Genomic DNA, 20,732 nt, shown 5'->3' with positions numbered 1-20,732 from the left:
GGGGCTGGTGAGGAGTTGATTGGCCCTGTTGGGTGGTGGAGTGAGAACAGTGGTCTGGCTGGATGGGTGGTGGGCTGGCTGGATGGGTGGTGGGTTGGCTGGATGGGTGGTGGGCTGGATGGATGGGTGGTGGGCTGGATGGATGGGTGGTGGGCTGGATGGATGGGTGGTGGGCTGGATGGATGGGTGGTGGGCTGGATGGATGGGTGGTGGGCTGGATGGGTGGTGGGCTGGATGGATGGGTGGTGGGCTGGATGGATGGGTGGTGGGCTGGATGGATGGGTGGTGGGCTGGATGGATGGGTGGTGTGGGCTGGATGGATGGTGGGCTGGATGGATGGGTGGTGGGCTGGATGGATGGGTGGTGGGCTGGATGGATGGATGGTGGGCTGGATGGATGGGTGGTGGGCTGGATGGATGGGTGGTGGGCTGGATGGATGGGTGGTGGGCTGGATGGATGGGTGGTGGGCTGGATGGATGGGTGGTGGGCTGGATGGATGGATGGTGGGCTGGATGGATGGGTGGTGGGCTGGATGGGTGGTGGGCTGGATGGATGGGTGGTGTGGGCTGGATGGATGGTGGGCTGGATGGATGGGTGGTGGGATGGATGGGTGGTGGGCTGGATGGGTGGGTGGTGGGCTGGATGGGTGGGTGGATGGGTGGTGGGCTGGATGGATGGGTGGTGGGCTGGATGGGTGGTGGGCGGTGGGCTGGATGGATGGGTGGTGGGCTGGATGGGTGGTGGGCGGTGGGCTGGATGGATGGGTGGTGTGGGCTGGATGGATGGGTGGTGGGCTGGATGGATGGGTGGTGGGCTGGATGGGTGGTGGGCGGTGGGCTGGATGGATGGGTGGTGTGGGCTGGATGGATGGGTGGTGGGCTGGATGGGTGGGTGGTGTGCTGGATGGGTGGGTGGTGGGCTGGATGGGTGGTGGGCTGGATGGATGGATGGTGGGCTGGATGGATGGGTGGTGGGCTGGATGGATGGGTGGTGGGCTGGATGGATGGGTGGTGGGCTGGATGGATGGGTGGTGGGCTGGATGGATGGGTGGTGGGCTGGATGGATGGGTGGTGGGCTGGATGGGTGGTGGGCTGGCGGGATTGGATGTGCTTTTGTTGGAGCAGACGACTGGTTGCTTGGGTCTTTCGATGAGTTAAGTTGGGTTGATGATTTTGATGCTCTCTGATGGTCTGTAGTGATCTGTGCTGCTCTTTACTGGTTTGTGCTGGTCGGTACTGGTCTGTAGGGGATGGACTCTGTGCTGGTCGGTACTGGTCTGTTCTGGTCTGTAGTGGTCTGAATCCAGGGATGCTTCAGAGTCTGCACTGCTGTCAGTCTCTCTGTTGGATTCACCTGTAGCAAGGCTTTCACCAGGCCTTGTGCTGCTACACACACTTATACGCACAGACACACACAGACACACATACACAGTCAGAAATATGAAATATGTGTGAGCATGTGTGTATAAATGTGTCTACAAGTTTAAGTGTGTATGCGTGTATATACAGTACCAGTCAAAAGTTTGGACATACCTACTCATTCAAGGGTTTTTCTTTATTTTTACTATTTTCTACATTGTAGAATAATAACGAAGAGGTCAAAACTATGAAATAAAGTAACCATAAAAGTGTTAAACAAATCAAAATATATTTTAGATTTTAGATTCTTCAAAGTAGCCACCCTTTGCCTTGACAGCTTTGCACACTCTTGGCATTCTCTCTTGAAGGAGTTCCCACATATGCTGAGCACTTGTTGGCTGCATTTCCTTCACTCTGCGGTCTAACTCATCCAAAACCATCTCAATTGGGTTAAGGTGGTGGAGGCCAGGTCATTTGATGCAGCACTCCATCACTCTCCTTCTGGTCAAATAGTCATTGTCCTGTTGAAAAACAAATGATAGTCCCACTAAGCCCAAACCAGATGGGATGGCGTATCACTGCAGAATGCTGTGGTAGCCATGTTGGTTAAGTGTGCCTTGAATTCTAAATAAATCACAGACAGTGTCACCAGCAAAGCACCCCCACACCACCTCCTCCATGCTTCATGGTGGGAACCACACATGCTGAGATCATCCGTTCACCTACTTTGCATCTCACAAAGACACAGCGGTTGGAACCAAAAATCTCAAACTTGGACTCATCAGACCAAAGGACAGATTTCCACCGGTCTAATGTCCATTACTCGTGTTTCTTGGCCCGAGCAATTCTCTTCTTCTTATTGGTGCAATTCGACCATGAAGGCCTGATTCACACAGTCTCCTCTGAACAGTTGATGTTGAGATGTGTCTGTTACTTGAACTCTGTGAAGCATTTATTTGGGCTGCAATTTCTGAGGCTGGTAACTCTAATAAACTTTAGAGTGCAGCACGAGGACCTTTCCTGAGGCGGTCCTCATGAGAGCCAGCTTCATCATAGTGCTTGATAGTTTTTGCGACTGCACTTGAAGAAACTTTCAAAGTTCTTGACATTTTCCGTTTTGACTGACCTTCATGTCTTAAATTAATGATGAACTGTCGTTTCTCTTTGCTTATTTGAGCTCTTCTTGCCATAATATGGACTTGGTATTTTACCAAATAGGGCTCTTGTGTATACCACCCCTACCTTGTCACAACACAACTGATTGTCTCAAACGTATTAAGAAGGAAAGAAGGGTGGCTACTTTAAAGAATCTCAAATATAAAATATATTTTGATTTGTTGAACACTTTTTTGGTTTCTACATGATTCCATATGTGTTATTTCATAGTTTATCTCTTCGTTATTATTCTACAATGTAGAAAATAGTAAAAAATAAAGAAAAACTCTTGAATGAGTAGGTGTTCTAAAACTTTTGACTGGTACTGTACGTGTGTGTAAGTGTGTGCTTACGTCTATACATATGTGTGTGACTCACCATCAGATATGTGATCCCAGTAAGGGGCCAGGAAGGTGAGGTGTCCCTCTCTGATCATCTGGAACGGCTCCTTTTGGTCTCTGTCCCTTCTCCGGAACGGAGGGAACCCACAGAGCAGGATGTGGACTATCACCCCCAACGCCCACAGGTCTACGGGCAGACCATACCCTGCAGAGAGAGAGGTAGAGGGATGTTTACTGTTAATTGTTATTGTTTATTTCACTTTATATATTCACTTTATATATTATCTACCTTACTTGCTTTGGCAATGTTAACACACGTTTCCCATGCCAATAAAGCCCTTGAATTGAATTGAAGAGAGAGAGAGAGAGAGAGAGACAGAGAGAGGTGAACAGAGACAAAGATTGTGATAGAGGTAAGTCATTGATAGAAAAATAAATAAAGTGATAGAGTGATAGACAGAGGTAAGTCATTGATAAGAGAGAGACATAAAGTGATAGATAAAGTATAAAGGGACAGATGTCGTCACCTGTCTCTGAGAGGATCTCCGTGGCAACATAGGTGGGTGTTCCACAAACAGTGAAGATGGGTTCTGTTACAACCATGGCTAGACCAAAATCACCCAGCTTCAACCTACTGACCCTATCATTACTGTCCTCCACCTTGAAGAGAGAGAGAGAGAAAGACATACCATCACTACTGTACTCCACCTGGAAGAGAGAGGGAGAGAGAGAGAGATACCATCACTACTGTACTCCACCTGGAAGAGAGAGAGAGATACCATCACTACTGTACTCCACCTGGAAGACAGAGAGGGAGAGAGAGAGAGAGGGAGAGAGAGAGATACCATCACTACTGTACTCCACCTGAAAGAGAGAGAGAGATACCATCACTACTGTACTCCACCTGGAAGACAGAGAGAGAGAGAGAGAGAGAGAGAGAGAGAGAGAGAGAGAGAGAGAGAGAGAAAGACATACCATCACTACTGTACTCCACCTGGAAGAGAGAGAGAGAGAGAGAGAGAGGGAGAGAGATACCATCACTACTGTACTCCACCTGGAAGAGAGAGAGAGAGAGATACCATCACTACTGTACTCCACCTGGAAGAGAGAGATATTCCATCAATACTGTACTCCACCTGGAAGACAGAGAGAGATACCATCCCTACTGTACTCCACCTGGAAGAGAGAGAGAGATACCATCCCTACTGTACTCCACCTGGAAGAGAGAGAGAGATACCATCACTACTGTACTCCACCTGGAAGACAGAGAGAGATACCATCACTACTGTACTCCACCTGGAAGACAGAGAGAGATACCATCACTACTGTACTCCACCTGGAAGACAGAGAGAGATACCATCACTACTGTACTCCACCTGGAAGACAGAGAGATACCATCACTACTGTACTCCACCTGGAAGACAGAGAGAGATACCATCACTACTGTACTCCACCTGGAAGACAGAGAGAGATACCATCACTACTGTACTCTACCTATTGATTTACCTGTTCACACACACACACTGCCTCACCAGTAGGTTTTCAGGTTTCAGGTCTCTGTGTACTATGGTCTTGCTGTGAATGTATCTCAGAGCTTCACTGACATCACACACCATCTGCCCCACCTCCTCTTCCGGAAACTTCCCACTCTCTGCAATCGCCTCTAAAAGGTCGCCCCCGGTAATCATCTCCATGACGAGATAGAAATGTGTCTGTGTGTGGTGGTGTGTGAAGAGACGCACCACGCGGGGATGTGACAAGCTACCCAGAATGCTCAGCTCGTTCTGCATCATGTGCTCTCGACCAATCAGCTTTGAGCGCTCCACAATCTTTATGGCGAAGGCTTCTCCGTTGTTGCGCCGACGACACAACAGCAAAGTTTCCGTGGCCGACCGTGCGGCCGATGTCATAGCAACGCTCAATATCCGACAGAGTGACATCACTACTGTCAGACGGGAGGTTTGGGTGTGTATTGGGGTGTGTCAGTGTGTTTGGGTGTTGAAGCCCGAGTGTGTCTGCTTTGCAATGTGTGTGTCTGTCCAGGTTGCGTCCTTGTGTAAGTGTATCGCTGTTTGTCGGTGTGTCGAGGTGTGAGTGTGTGTCGAGGTGTGAGTGTGTGTCGAGGTGTGAGTGTGTGTCGAGGTGTGAGTGTGTGTCGAGGTGTGAGTGTGTGTCCGTGTCGAGGTGTGAGTGTGTGTCAAGGTGTGAGTGTGTGTCAAGGTGTGAGTGTGTGTCAAGGTGTGAGTGTGTGTCGAGGTGTGAGTGTGTGTCTGTGTCGAGGTGTGAGTGTGTGTCGAGGTGTGAGTGTGTGTCAAGGTGTGAGTGTGTGTCAAGGTGTGAGTGTGTGTCGAGGTGTGAGTGTGTGTCGAGGTGTGAGTGTGTGTCTGTGTCGAGGTGTGAGTGTGTGTCGAGGTGTGGGTGTGTGTCGAGGTGTGAGTGTGTGTCGAGGTGTGAGTGTGTGTCCGTCCCCTCCCTGTATCCACTGTCTTGGCAGCTTCATCAGGTGAAGGGCGTAACCTCCTCTCCCAGGCCCGGAGTGCATCGTCGCAGTAACGGGAATGTTTCGGAAACAGCTCCTCCAAGGCCTCCTTGATGCTCAGGGCGAGACTTTCCCAACGCCAGGAACGCCGCTTCGCCGCGGAAGAAATCACACACACCACGCACCTGTAGGGAGAGGTGTGTTAGAGACACACACCTGTAGGGAGAGGTGTGTTAGAGACACACACCTGTAGGGAGAGGTGTGTTAGAGACACACACCTGTAGGGAGAGGTGTGTTAGAGACACACACCTGGACGGAGAGGTGTGTTAGACACACACCTGGACGGAGAGGTGTGTTAGTGACACACACCTGTAGGGAGAGGTGTGTTAGAGACACACACCTGTAGGGAGAGGTGTGTTAGACACACACCTGTAGGGAGAGGTGTGTTAGAGACACACACCTGGACGGAGAGGTGTGTTAGAGACACACACCTGTAGGGAGAGATGTGTTAGAGACACACACCTGTAGGGAGAGATGTGTTAGAGACACACACCTGGACGGAGAGGTGTGTTAGAGACACACACCTGGACGGAGAGGTGTGTTAGAGACACACACCTGTAGGGAGAGGTGTGTTAGAGACACACACCTGTAGGGAGAGATGTGTTAGAGACACACACCTGTAGGGAGAGGTGTGTTAGAGACACACACCTGGACAGAGAGATGTGTTAGAGACACACACCTGTAGGGAGAGATGTGTTAGAGACACACACCTGTAGGGAGAGATGTGTTAGAGACACACACCTGTAGGGAGAGATGTGTTAGAGACACACACCTGGACGGAGAGATGTGTTAGAGACACACACCTGTAGGGAGAGGTGTGTTAGAGACACACACCTGTAGGGAGAGGTGTGTTAGAGACACACACCTGGACGGAGAGATGTGTTAGAGACACACACCTGTAGGGAGAGATGTGTTAGAGACACACACCTGTAGGGAGAGATGTGTTAGAGACACACACCTGTAGGGAGAGATGTGTTAGAGACACACACCTGTAGGGAGAGATGTGTTAGAGACACACACCTGTAGGGAGAGGTGTGTTAGAGACACACACCTGTAGGGAGAGGTGTGTTAGAGACACACACCTGTAGGGAGAGGTGTGTTAGAGACACACACCTGTAGGGAGAGGTGTGTTAGAGACACACACCTGTAGGGAGAGGTGTGTTAGAGACACACACCTGTAGGGAGAGGTGTGTTAGAGACACACACCTGGACGGAGAGGTGTGTTAGACACACACCTGGAGTGACACACACCTGTAGGGAGAGGTGTGTTAGAGACACACACCTGTAGGGAGAGGTGTGTTAGACACACACCTGTAGGGAGAGGTGTGTTAGAGACACACACCTGGACGGAGAGGTGTGTTAGAGACACACACCTGTAGGGAGAGATGTGTTAGAGACACACACCTGTAGGGAGAGATGTGTTAGAGACACACACCTGGACGGAGAGGTGTGTTAGAGACACACACCTGGACGGAGAGGTGTGTTAGAGACACACACCTGTAGGGAGAGGTGTGTTAGAGACACACACCTGTAGGGAGAGATGTGTTAGAGACACACACCTGTAGGGAGAGGTGTGTTAGAGACACACACCTGGACAGAGAGATGTGTTAGAGACACACACCTGTAGGGAGAGATGTGTTAGAGACACACACCTGTAGGGAGAGATGTGTTAGAGACACACACCTGTAGGGAGAGATGTGTTAGAGACACACACCTGGACGGAGAGATGTGTTAGAGACACACACCTGTAGGGAGAGGTGTGTTAGAGACACACACCTGTAGGGAGAGGTGTGTTAGAGACACACACCTGGACGGAGAGATGTGTTAGAGACACACACCTGTAGGGAGAGATGTGTTAGAGACACACACCTGTAGGGAGAGATGTGTTAGAGACACACACCTGTAGGGAGAGATGTGTTAGAGACACACACCTGTAGGGAGAGATGTGTTAGAGACACACACCTGTAGGGAGAGGTGTGTTAGAGACACACACCTGTAGGGAGAGGTGTGTTAGAGACACACACCTGTAGGGAGAGGTGTGTTAGAGACACACACCTGTAGGGAGAGGTGTGTTAGAGACACACACCTGTAGGGAGAGGTGTGTTAGAGACACACACCTGGACGGAGAGGTGTGTTAGAGACACACACCTGTAGGGAGAGATGTGTTAGAGACACACACCTGTAGGGAGAGATGTGTTAGAGACACACACCTGTAGGGAGAGATGTGTTAGAGACACACACCTGTAGGGAGAGATGTGTTAGAGACACACACCTGGACGGAGAGATGTGTTAGAGACACACACCTGTAGGGAGAGGTGTGTTAGAGACACACACCTGTAGGGAGAGATGTGTTAGAGACACACACCTGTAGGGAGAGATGTGTTAGAGACACACACCTGTAGGGAGAGGTGTGTTAGAGACACACACCTGTAGGGAGAGGTGTGTTAGAGACACACACCTGGACGGAGAGATGTGTTAGAGACACACACCTGTAGGGAGAGGTGTGTTAGAGACACACACCTGTAGGGAGAGGTGTGTTAGAGACACACACCTGGACGGAGAGGTGTGTTAGAGACACACACCTGTAGGGAGAGGTGTGTTAGAGACACACACCTGTAGGGAGAGGTGTGTTAGAGACACACACCTGTAGGGAGAGATGTGTTAGAGACACACACCTGTAGGGAGAGCTGTGTTAGAGACACACACCTGTAGGGAGAGATGTGTTAGAGACACACACCTGTAGGGAGAGATGTGTTAGAGACACACACCTGTAGGGAGAGATGTGTTAGAGACACACACCTGTAGGGAGAGATGTGTTAGAGACACACACCTGTAGGGAGAGATGTGTTAGAGACACACACCTGTAGGGAGAGATGTGTTAGAGACACACACCTGTAGGGAGAGATGTGTTAGAGACACACACCTGTAGGGAGAGATGTGTTAGAGACACACACCTGTAGGGAGAGGTGTGTTAGAGACACACACCTGTAGGGAGAGGTGTGTTAGAGACACACACCTGTAGGGAGAGGTGTGTTAGAGACACACACCTGTAGGGAGAGGTGTGTTAGAGACACACACCTGTAGGGAGAGGTGTGTTAGAGACACACACCTGGACGGAGAGGTGTGTTAGAGACACACACCTGTAGGGAGAGATGTGTTAGAGACACACACCTGTAGGGAGAGATGTGTTAGAGACACACACCTGGACGGAGAGGTGTGTTAGAGACACACACCTGGACGGAGAGGTGTGTTAGAGACACACACCTGTAGGGAGAGGTGTGTTAGAGACACACACCTGTAGGGAGAGATGTGTTAGAGACACACACCTGTAGGGAGAGGTGTGTTAGAGACACACACCTGGACAGAGAGATGTGTTAGAGACACACACCTGTAGGGAGAGATGTGTTAGAGACACACACCTGTAGGGAGAGATGTGTTAGAGACACACACCTGGACGGAGAGATGTGTTAGAGACACACACCTGTAGGGAGAGGTGTGTTAGAGACACACACCTGTAGGGAGAGGTGTGTTAGAGACACACACCTGGACGGAGAGATGTGTTAGAGACACACACCTGTAGGGAGAGGTGTGTTAGAGACACACACCTGTAGGGAGAGATGTGTTAGAGACACACACCTGTAGGGAGAGATGTGTTAGAGACACACACCTGTAGGGAGAGATGTGTTAGAGACACACACCTGTAGGGAGAGGTGTGTTAGAGACACACACCTGTAGGGAGAGGTGTGTTAGAGACACACACCTGGACGGAGAGATGTGTTAGAGACACACACCTGTAGGGAGAGGTGTGTTAGAGACACACACCTGTAGGGAGAGGTGTGTTAGAGACACACACCTGGACGGAGAGGTGTGTTAGAGACACACACCTGTAGGGAGAGGTGTGTTAGAGACACACACCTGTAGGGAGAGATGTGTTAGAGACACACACCTGTAGGGAGAGCTGTGTTAGAGACACACACCTGTAGGGAGAGATGTGTTAGAGACACACACCTGTAGGGAGAGATGTGTTAGAGACACACACCTGTAGGGAGAGATGTGTTAGAGACACACACCTGTAGGGAGAGATGTGTTAGAGACACACACCTGTAGGGAGAGATGTGTTAGAGACACACACCTGTAGGGAGAGATGTGTTAGAGACACACACCTGTAGGGAGAGATGTGTTAGAGACACACACCTGTAGGGGAGATGTGTTAGAGACACACACCTGTAGGGAGAGGTGTGTTAGAGACACACACCTGTAGGGAGAGGTGTGTTAGAGACACACACCTGTAGGGAGGGAGAGGTGTGTTAGAGACACACACCTGTAGGGAGAGATGTGTTAGAGACACACACCTGGACGGAGAGATGTGTTAGAGACACACACCTGTAGGGAGAGGTGTGTTAGAGACACACACCTGTAGGGAGAGGTGTGTTAGAGACACACACCTGGACGGAGAGATGTGTTAGAGACACACACCTGTAGGGAGAGGTGTGTTAGAGACACACACCTGTAGGGAGAGATGTGTTAGAGACACACACCTGTAGGGAGAGATGTGTTAGAGACACACACCTGTAGGGAGAGATGTGTTAGAGACACACACCTGTAGGGAGAGGTGTGTTAGAGACACACACCTGTAGGGAGAGGTGTGTTAGAGACACACACCTGGACGGAGAGATGTGTTAGAGACACACACTGTAGGGAGAGGTGTGTTAGAGACACACACCTGTAGGGAGAGGTGTGTTAGAGACACACACCTGGACGGAGAGGTGTGTTAGAGACACACACCTGTAGGGAGAGGTGTGTTAGAGACACACACCTGTAGGGAGAGATGTGTTAGAAACACACACCTGTAGGGAGAGCTGTGTTAGAGACACACACCTGTAGGGAGAGATGTGTTAGAGACACACACCTGTAGGGAGAGATGTGTTAGAGACACACACCTGTAGGGAGAGATGTGTTAGAGACACACACCTGTAGGGAGAGATGTGTTAGAGACACACACCTGTAGGGAGAGATGTGTTAGAGACACACACCTGTAGGGAGAGATGTGTTAGAGACACACACCTGTAGGGAGAGATGTGTTAGAGACACACACCTGTAGGGAGAGATGTGTTAGAGACACACACCTGTAGGGAGAGGTGTGTTAGAGACACACACCTGTAGGGAGAGGTGTGTTAGAGACACACACCTGTAGGGAGAGGTGTGTTAGAGACACACACCTGTAGGGAGAGGTGTGTTAGAGACACACACCTGTAGGGAGAGATGTGTTAGAGACACACCTGTAGGGAGAGGTGTGTTAGAGACACACACCTGGACAGAGAGGTGTGTTGTTGTTATGGTTGTTGTGTGTCTGTTTGGTTACCTCTCGTGCATGTGGCGAGTAAAGGCGTGTGACTCTGGCCCTGTGCCAGCGAGGGAAGCCCAGCGCCTCGGAGACGTCCAATAGAAGCTGTTCGTACGAGACCACGCCCCTACCGTTTAACAGCACCGTCACCTGACCAGACAGATACAGAGACGATGTCATCGAGAGACCAGGAAGTACTGAATATTTGTGAGCCAAGCCAACCATAGAATTAGAATGTCAATGAAACCAACTTCTTGAATTTAGAATCATGTTTGTTAGTGCAAGGATGGAACAAAAGCCTGCTCATCCAGTAGCTCTCCAGAAAGAGGGTTGGCTACTCCTTTTTCATGATTTAATTTTAGACTGTTACCTTTCTGTGGGAGCTGTGACCGCACGGTCGGACCACAGTAACCAATCGTGGTCGCTCTGCACTTTGCTCAGCATGACGAGTGTGGAAGACTGGGAAAGAAGGAGGGAGAGTGGTCCTCGTGGCTGGAAGGTGGGGGTCAGGGTGGGGGAGGGGGAGAGACGGCCAGGGCTGAGGGTGGGGGAGGGGGAGAGACGGCCAGGGCTGAGGGTGGGGTCAGGGTGGGGGAGAGGGAGAGACGGCCAGGGCTGGAAGGTGGGGGTCAGGGTGGGGGAGAGGGAGAGACGGCCAGGGCTGAGTGTGGGGGTCAGGGTGGCGGAGGGGGAGAGACGGCCAGGGCTGAGTGTGGGGGTCAGGGTGGCGGAGGGGGAGAGACGGCCAGGGCTGAGGGTGGGGGTCAGGGTGGGGGAGGGGGAGAGACGGCCAGGGCTCAGGGTGGGGTCAGGGTGGGGGAGGGGGAGAGATGGCCAGGGCTGAGTGTGGGGGTCAGGGTGGCGGAGGGGGAGAGACGGCCAGGGCTGAGTGTGGGGGTCAGGGTGGCGGAGGGGGAGAGACGGCCAGGGCTCAGGGTGGGGTCAGGGTGGGGGAGGGGGAGAGACGGCCAGGGCTGAGGGTGGGGGTCAGGGTGGCGGAGGGGGAGAGACGGCCAGGGCTGAGGGTGGGGGTCAGGGTGGGGGAGGGGGAGAGACGGCCAGGGCTCAGGGTGGGGTCAGGGTGGGGGAGGGGGAGAGACGGCCATACGCTTAGAGAGGGAGGGTTCTGAAAGAAATGGGGGGGAAGATAGGATGGTGGGGAGGCAGGGAGAAAGGGGAGAGAGAGAAGTGAATGATGTGGGAAAGGGGGTGAGAAAGAGGGGTACAGATTGTAGAGGTGAGAGAGATAGAAAGAGAGAATCAACAGGTTAGTTAGGTATGACTACTGTAGAGGTGAGAGAGATAGAAAGAGAGAATCAACAGGTTAGTTAGGTGTGACTACTGTAGAGGTGGGAGAGATAGAAAGAGAGAATCAACAGGTTAGTTAGGTGTGACTACTGTAGAGGTGAGAGAGATAGAAAGAGAGAATCAACAGGTTAGTTAGGTGTGACTACTGTAGAGGTGAGAGAGATAGAAAGAGAGAATCAACAGGTTAGTTAGGTGTGACTACTGTAGAGGTGAGAGAGATAGAAAGAGAGAATCAACAGGTTAGTTAGGTGTGACTACTGTAGAGGTGAGAGAGATAGAAAGAGAGAATCAACAGGTTAGTTAGGTGTGACTACTGTAGAGGTGAGAGAGATAGAAAGAGAGAATCAACAGGTTAGTTAGGTGTGACTACTGTAGAGGTGGGAGAGATAGAAAGAGAGAATCAACAGGTTAGTTAGGTGTGACTACTGTAGAGGTGAGAGAGATAGAAAGAGAGAATCAACAGGTTAGTTAGGTGTGACTACTGTAGAGGTGAGAGAGATAGAAAGAGAGAATCAACAGGTTAGTTAGGTGTGACTACTGTAGAGGTGAGAGAGATAGAAAGAGAGAATCAACAGGTTAGTTAGGTGTGACTACTGTAGAGGTGAGAGAGATAGAAAGAGAGAATCAACAGGTTAGTTAGGTGTGACTACTGTAGAGGTGAGAGAGATAGAAAGAGAGAATCAACAGGTTAGTTAGGTGTGACTACTGTAGAGGTGGGAGAGATAGAAAGAGAGAATCAACAGGTTAGTTAGGTGTGACTACTGTAGAGGTGAGAGAGATAGAAAGAGAGAATCAACAGGTTAGTTAGGTGTGACTACTGTAGAGGTGAGAGAGATAGAAAGAGAGAATCAACAGGTTAGTTAGGTGTGACTACTGTAGAGGTGAGAGAGATAGAAAGAGAGAATCAACAGGTTAGTTAGGTGTGACTACTGTAGAGGTGAGAGAGATAGAAAGAGAGAATCAACAGGTTAGTTAGGTGTGACTACTGTAGAGGTGAGAGAGATAGAAAGAGAGAATCAACAGGTTAGTTAGGTGTGACTACTGTAGAGGTGAGAGAGATAGAAAGAGAGAATCAACAGGTTAGTTAGGTGTGACTACTGTAGAGGTGAGAGAGATAGAAAGAGAGAATCAACAGGTTAGTTAGGTGTGACTACTGTAGAGGTGAGAGAGATAGAAAGAGAGAATCAACAGGTTAGTTAGGTGTGACTACTGTAGAGGTGAGAGAGATAGAAAGAGAGAATCAACAGGTTAGTTAGGTGTGACTACTGTAGAGGTGAGAGAGATAGAAAGAGAATCAACAGGTTAGTTAGGTGTGACTACTGTAGAGGTGAGAGAGATAGAAAGAGAGAATCAACAGGTTAGTTAGGTGTGACTACTGTAGAGGTGAGAGAGATGGAAAGAGAGAATCAACAGGTTAGTTAGGTTGTGACTACTTCTTTCCACTTTCACAATGTGTCCTTATCAGCTGTCTGTATATGGGTTAACTGGGCTTCTGTTCTCTTTAGATAAGCAAGTAACATGACACATGGTCCTGAAGGAAGCGTGAATAATTTAGACAGGAGAGACGGCCAGGGCTCAGGGTGGGGGAGGGGGAGAGACGGCCAGGGCTGAGGGTGGGGGAGGGGGAGAGACGGCCAGGGCTCAGGGTGGGGGAGGGGGAGAGAGGCCAGGGCTGAGGGTGGGGGAGGAGGAGAGACGGCCAGGGCTGAGGGTGGGGGAGAGGGAGAGACGGCCAGGGCTGAGGATGGGGGAGAGGGAGAGACGGCCAGGGCTGAGGATGGGGTCAGGGTGGGGGAGGGGGAGAGACGGCCAGGGCTGAGGGTGGGGTCAGGGTGGGGGAGAGGGAGAGACGGCCAGGGCTGAGGGTGGGGGTCAGGGTGGGGGAGAGACAGCCAGGGCTGAGGGTGGGGGTCAGGGTGGGGGAGGGGAGGGGGAGAGACTGCCAGGGCTGAGGGTGGGGGAGAGCTCGGCACTCAAAGAACCTGGCCCCTGCAATCCAAGAGATGGAAGAAGCTCAAATCTGATCCGCCGTATTTGTTTACGCACACACACACATACGCGCACACACGCACACACACACATGCGCGCACACACACACACACACATGCGCGCACACACACACACACATGCGCGCGCACACACACACACATGCGCGCACACACACACACGCACACACACACAACAAACGCGTGGCCTAGTTCTCTGCTGAAGCTGCATGTTTAATGGAGCATCAGAAACGCCATGTCAAAGTTGAGGATGTTTCACTTTCAGACAAACACACGGATACACACACAAACCACAATGGCCGCCATAATACAAACTCAACCAGCTCTCACAGTCTCACGTCAGAATTTGACGTTCATCCATGTTTCTCAAACGTTCAAATTTTCAAGTTGTTCCAAACTTCACATTTCGAAGTGTTTAATGTTAGATTTAGGCATTAACTCTGAAATCTAAAGTTTAGGCATTCATTCTGAATGGTTAAGGTACGGGTTAAGGTTTGGGATAGGTGTAACAGGCTCGGTTATGTATACACGTGACACTGCAGAAATATGTATTCGATGTTTATGTATTCCTGTTGGTTGCATGAAGCCACATGTCAATAAGGTGTTATGCCATTGGTCAGGCTAGTAGATGGGGGGAGATCGCCAACGTCACTTCTTCCCGGTCTGATATTGAAATGCAAGCGCTAGGTCACGTTTTGAAATAGTGTATTATATTTTCAGATGCACAACCTGTAGGTGCTCTATGTACATGCCCTGATGTGTATGATATATGTGTACGTTACCTGGTAGATATAAGGGGGAATCCTGGGATGTGCTTTTGTATGTTATTGCTGTGAGAGTGAGTTAGCTAGCATTCTCTATTTGTCTTGGTCCCGTCGGCTCCCCCTGCTAATCCCCCAGTTATTTCCATGCCAACAGACGAATCAGTAATCTACAGCCATCAACATACTGTTATCCTGCGCATCTAATGTGCATCGTTGTGTCTATCGTCGTAGTAGAATAAAGTACAGATGAACTGGGACCATTGGTGGGCAGGACTTTCTTTAAAACCGCAACGCGAGAGACTTTAACTATACATTCATGTACATACTACCTTAATTGGCCCGACCAACCAGTGCTCCCGTGTAACGGATGTGAAACGGTTAGCTGTGTTCGCGCTAAATAGCGTTTCAATCGGTGACGCCACTTGCGCTGAGACCTTGAAGTAGTTCTACCTCTTGCGCTGCAAGGGCCGCGGCTTTTGTGGAGCGATGGGTAACGATGCTTCGTGGGTGACTGTTGTTGATGTGTGCAGACGGTCCCTGGTTTGGGCGAGGGGACGGTCTAAAGTTATACTGTTACACTCGCACATTGGCTAACCGGGCTGTCTGCATTGTGTCCCACCACCCCCTCTTTTACGCTTCTGCTACTCTGTTCATCATATATGCACCGTCACTTTAACCATACCCACATGTACATACTACCTCAATAAGCCTGACTAACAGGTGTCTGTATATAGACTTGCTACTGTTATTTCAAATGTCTTTTTACTGTTGTTTTATTTCTTTACTTACCTACACACACACACACACCTTTTTTTCCCCCTGTACCATTGGTTAGAGCCTGTAAGTAAGCATTTCACTGTAAGGTCTACTACACCTGTTGTATTCAGCATTTCACTGTAAGGTCTACTACACCTGTTGTATTCAGCATTTCACTGTAAGGTCTACTACACCTGTTGTATTCAGCATTTCACTGTAAGGTCTACTACACCTGTTGTATTCAGCATTTCACTGTAAGGTCTACTACACCTGTTGTATTCAGCATTTCATTGTAAGGTCTACTACACCTGTTGTATTCAGCATTTCACTGTAAGGTCTACTACACCTGTTGTATTCAGCATTTCACTGTAAGGTCTACTACACCTGTTGTATTCAGCATTTCACTGTAAGGTCTACTACACCTGTTGTATTCAGCATTTCACTGTAAGGTCTACTACACCTGTTGTATTCAGCATTTCACTGTAAGGTCTACTACACCTGTTGTATTCAGCATTTCACTGTAAGGTCTACACCTGTTGTATTCAGCATTTCACTGTAAGGTCTACACCTGTTGTATTCAGCATTTCACTGTAAGGTCTACACCTGTTGTATTCAGCATTTCACTGTAAGGTCTACACCTGTTGTATTCAGCATTTCACTGTAAGGTCTACACCTGTTGTATTCAGCATTTCACTGTAAGGTCTACACCTGTTGTATTAAGCATTTCACTGTAAGGTCTACACCTGTTGTATTCAGCATTTCACTGTAAGGTCTACACCTGTTGTATTCAGCATTTCACCGTAAGGTCTACTACACCTGTTGTATTCAGCATTTCACCGTAAGGTCTACTACACCTGTTGTATTCAGCATTTCACTGTAAGGTCTACTACACCTGTTGTATTCAGCATTTCACTGTAAGGTCTACACCTGTTGTATTCAGCATTTCACTGTAAGGTCTACACCTGTTGTATTCAGCATTTCACTGTAAGGTCTACACCTGTTGTATTCAGCATTTCACTGTAAGGTCTACACCTGTTGTATTCAGCATTTCACTGTAAGGTCTACACCTGTTGTATTCAGCATTTCACTGTAAGGTCTACACCTGTTGTATTCAGCATTTCACTGTAAGGTCTACACCTGTTGTATTCAGCATTTCACTGTAAGGTCTACACCTGTTGTATTCAGCATTTCACTGTAAGGTCTACACCTGTTGTATTCAGCATTTCACTGCAAGGTCTACTACACCTGTTGTATTCAGCATTTCACTGTAAGGTCTACACCTGTTGTATTCAGCATTTCACGGTAAGGTCTACACCTGTTGTATTCAGCATTTCAGGTCTACACCTGTTGTATTCAGCATTTCACTGTAAGGTCTACACCTGTTGTATTCAGCATTTCACTGTAAGGTCTACACCTGTTGTATTCAGCATTTCACTGTAAGGTCTACACCTGTTGTATTCAGCATTTCACTGTAAGGTCTACACCTGTTGTATTCAGCATTTCACTGTAAGGTCTACACCTGTTGTATTCAGCATTTCACTGTAAGGTCTACACCTGTTGTATTCAGCATTTCACTGTAAGGTCTACACCTGTTGTATTCAGCATTTCACTGTAAGGTCTACACCTGTTGTATTCAGCATTTCACTGCAAGGTCTACTACACCTGTTGTATTCAGCATTTCACTGTAAGGTCTACACCTGTTGTATTCAGCATTTCACGGTAAGGTCTACACCTGTTGTATTCAGCATTTCACGGTAAGGTCTACACCTGTTGTATTCAGCATTTCACTGTAAGGTCTACACCTGTTGTATTCAGCATTTCACTGTAAGGTCTACACCTGTTGTATTCAGCATTTCACTGTAAGGTCTACACCTGTTGTATTCAGCATTTCACTGTAAGGTCTACACCTGTTGTATTCAGCATTTCACTGTAAGGTCTACACCTGTTGTATTCAGCATTTCACTGTAAGGTCTACACCTGTTGTATTCAGCATTTCACTGTAAGGTCTACACCTGTTGTATTCAGCATTTCACTGTAAGGTCTACACCTGTTGTATTCAGCATTTCACTGTAAGGTCTACACCTGTTGTATTCAGCATTTCACTGTAAGGTCTACACCTGTTGTATTCAGCATTTCACTGTAAGGTCTACACCTGTTGTATTCAGCATTTCACTGCAAGGTCTACTACACCTGTTGTATTCAGCATTTCACTGCAAGGTCTACTACACCTGTTGTATTCAGCATTTCACGGTAAGGTCTACTACACCTGTTGTATTCAGCATTTCACTGCAAGGTCTACTACACCTGTTGTATTCAGCATTTCACTGCAAGGTCTACTACACCTGTTGTATTCAGCATTTCACGGTAAGGTCTACTACACCTGTTGTATTCAGCACTTCACTGTAAGGTCTACACCTGTTGTATTCAGCATTTCACTGCAAGGTCTACACCTGTTGTATTCGGCGCATGTGACAAATAAACTTTGATTTGATTACGAAGTACCATAACATCTGTTACACTGGTACTGAGACCAGTCACTGGTACTGAGACCAGTCTTCTAGTCTTCTCAGGATATCTGTTACATAGGCTTAAATGTATTTTATTTTACCTTTATTTAACTAGGCAAGTCAGTTAAGAACAAATTCTTATTTACAATGACAGCCTGGGAACAGTGGGTTAACTGCCTGTTCAGGGGCAGAACGACATATTTTTTTCTACCTTGTCAGGTCGGGGATTTGATCCAGCAACCTTTCGGTTACTGGTCCAACGCTCTACCCACTAGGCTACAAAACAAACAAAAATCTGAAAAACAACGTTCTATTACTAGATTCGAACTTGCAACCTTTAGCGCCCATCTACCATCCCTGTCCACAACACCCTAACAAAACTGTAACCTACTTGAAGCTAACAGTGCTCACTGTTGCCCCCTAGTGGCAGGTTTTCACATCATCTCCTGACATCCTCAGACATGGATGGACATCAAATACTGACTTGTATAATGGGTGACCTGGCTGTACAAAATACAGTTGTACTGTATCTGTAGGCTCTTACTCCCACTCAAATCCTTCACAGGTTGAGCTTCACAATTAACATATATAATGACAATAATGTTTTTTCTTAACATTAAAAACATATATATACTTTTTCTAAGCTACAGAATAAATATTAAGACTGGACAATACATGAATTTGAGAGAATGTATCATTTTTCCTTTTAAAGCATTGAGTTTCATAGTTTTAAACATTCCACTCACCTACTGCTCTCAATCTAGCGTCCGCCGCCACGTCGCATCCGCTGTTTCCACGCGGCGTCATAGCCTACCTGTTCACTGTACTAATACCCTCATTCGGACTTTCCGTTGGACTTTCCGTTGACCATTTCTTTACCAACAGTGGAGGTCATTATTTCATGTAACAACTTCTGCCTCTGCCGTTTTTGGAAGAGATATTAGGAATAGTAGACGAGATGTGCGTGTTGACCTCTGACCACCTGGATCTCCCTTACAGAAAAAAAACAAGCTTCTTGGCGAACAGTTTGTGGCAAATCTTTAGCCATTTGCCAAAAACTACTATTTTTACATGCAAATGTTTTTGTAGCAAACTGTTGCGCCAAATTTTACCGGAGAGACTTGTGAACTTCTGACAAACAATTTTAAGAAACTTGTGTCGAACGTTCTACTGTTTGCTGCAAATTTATGAATATGAAAATTAGATTAAGTTTTTGGGTTACTTTATGTATTAACACAAAATACAGCGTGAAATCATCAGCATGGTAATGAAGAAAAGAGCAAAGACCAGATATTTCCCAAATAAAATATTTATTTAATATTTTTATGTAGCTACAACATTTACATGAGAGAAATGTGAACACTGTGTGGATGTAGACCTTGTGATGTTAAAAGAGGCAACTACTGAATTTAAACGAGCCAAGAGATAACTGAGCTATAGCTTTCAACGTTGGAATTTTAAAAGATAGTTAACAAAAGTGAAATAATTCAAACTAAAAACTAAATCAAACCCACTTCAGATCCATTTCCTCTGAGTGAACTTTGGAGATGATGGCTCAGTGGAAGACCTTGTCCAAAGTTGTTGTGTGCATGTACTGAAACAATCAGAAAACACAAAAGAAAAATAACATTAGGATACTGAAAATTAAACGTTATATAAAAATGTCTGCGCGCACTACCAACGTCGCTCTGGATAAGAGCGTCTGCTCAGTGACTAACATGTAAACTGTGAAAGGTAGACTCAGAGGCTAATGGGTGGGCTTGGTTTTGGGAAAACGGGATCAAAAGTTGCCTTGATGTTCCTATGCTTCTCACTGAAACTTGGCATTCTATACATTTTTTCCGGCAAGGTAACAATGTTTCTGCCGTGTATAAATGCTAAGTAAACAAACGATGCAGCATAAACTGGGTCTGAGGCCAGGTTTTTCCCCCAGCCAAGCCTCAACACAACTGATTCAAACTAATCAATGAATTATGATCTTTAATCTCGACTGGGGAATTCACTATTAAGAGACAGTTGTCAACTAGTTGTCTCTTCTTCCTGACTCAGGTGTGTAAGGCTGGCACGTTCTGAGCTGTATTTCCTTTGTTTTGTATTTATTTAGTATGGTCAGGGTGTGAGTTGGGGTGGGCAGTCTATGTTTGTTTTTCTATGATTTGGGGATTTCTATGTTTCGGCCTAGTATGGTTCTCAATCAGAGGCAGGTGTCATTAGTTGTCTCTGATTGAGAATCATACTTAGGTAGCCTGGGTTACACTGTTTGTCTGTGGGTGATTGTCTATGTTAGTTGCTTGTGTCAGCACAGTTCTCATTATAGCTTCACGGTCGTTTATTGCTTTTTGTATAGTTTTGTATTCAGTGTTTTCTTTTATTAAATATTCATCATGAACACATACCACGCCGCATTTCGGTCCTCCGATCCTTATCGCCTCTCCTCTTCAGATGAAGAGGACGACCGTGACAAAGGCTTGGGTGGAAGAAAAGCAACATAACATTGAGTCACGTCTATTATTTTTTTCTAAAATGATTTACTGTTAACTTACATCTCAAAGCCATGAATGCAAGAAGCCCTGACTTGGTGCATAAACATATTTATCTGTTTGATTGAAGGCCTCTGTCTTTTTTTTGTTTGCCTCGTAACGGAAATGCTTCGA

General features: G+C 47.7%; 1 protein-coding gene across 1 annotated transcript; it reads right to left on the bottom strand.

The window, feature by feature from the left end:
* Positions 1 to 1,212: 1,212 nt before the first annotated feature.
* On the bottom strand, positions 1,213 to 18,885 carry LOC135549008 (serine/threonine-protein kinase DCLK3-like). Its single transcript, XM_064979079.1, is given in 10 exon segments — positions 1,213 to 1,385; positions 2,892 to 3,059; positions 3,382 to 3,503; positions 4,379 to 4,723; positions 4,725 to 4,922; positions 5,291 to 5,452; positions 5,454 to 5,518; positions 10,756 to 10,887; positions 11,108 to 11,229; positions 18,825 to 18,885. Coding segments are annotated over 10 exon segments (1,548 nt in total).
* Between the last annotated feature and the right edge of the window lie 1,847 nt (positions 18,886 to 20,732).

The sequence above is a fragment of the Oncorhynchus masou genome, chromosome 12 (genome assembly GCF_036934945.1).
Source record: "Oncorhynchus masou masou isolate Uvic2021 chromosome 12, UVic_Omas_1.1, whole genome shotgun sequence".
Taxonomy (NCBI): Eukaryota; Metazoa; Chordata; class Actinopteri; order Salmoniformes; family Salmonidae; genus Oncorhynchus; species Oncorhynchus masou.
Note: the sequence above shows the minus strand (reverse complement) of the source record. Positions and strands in the feature narration are given on the sequence as shown.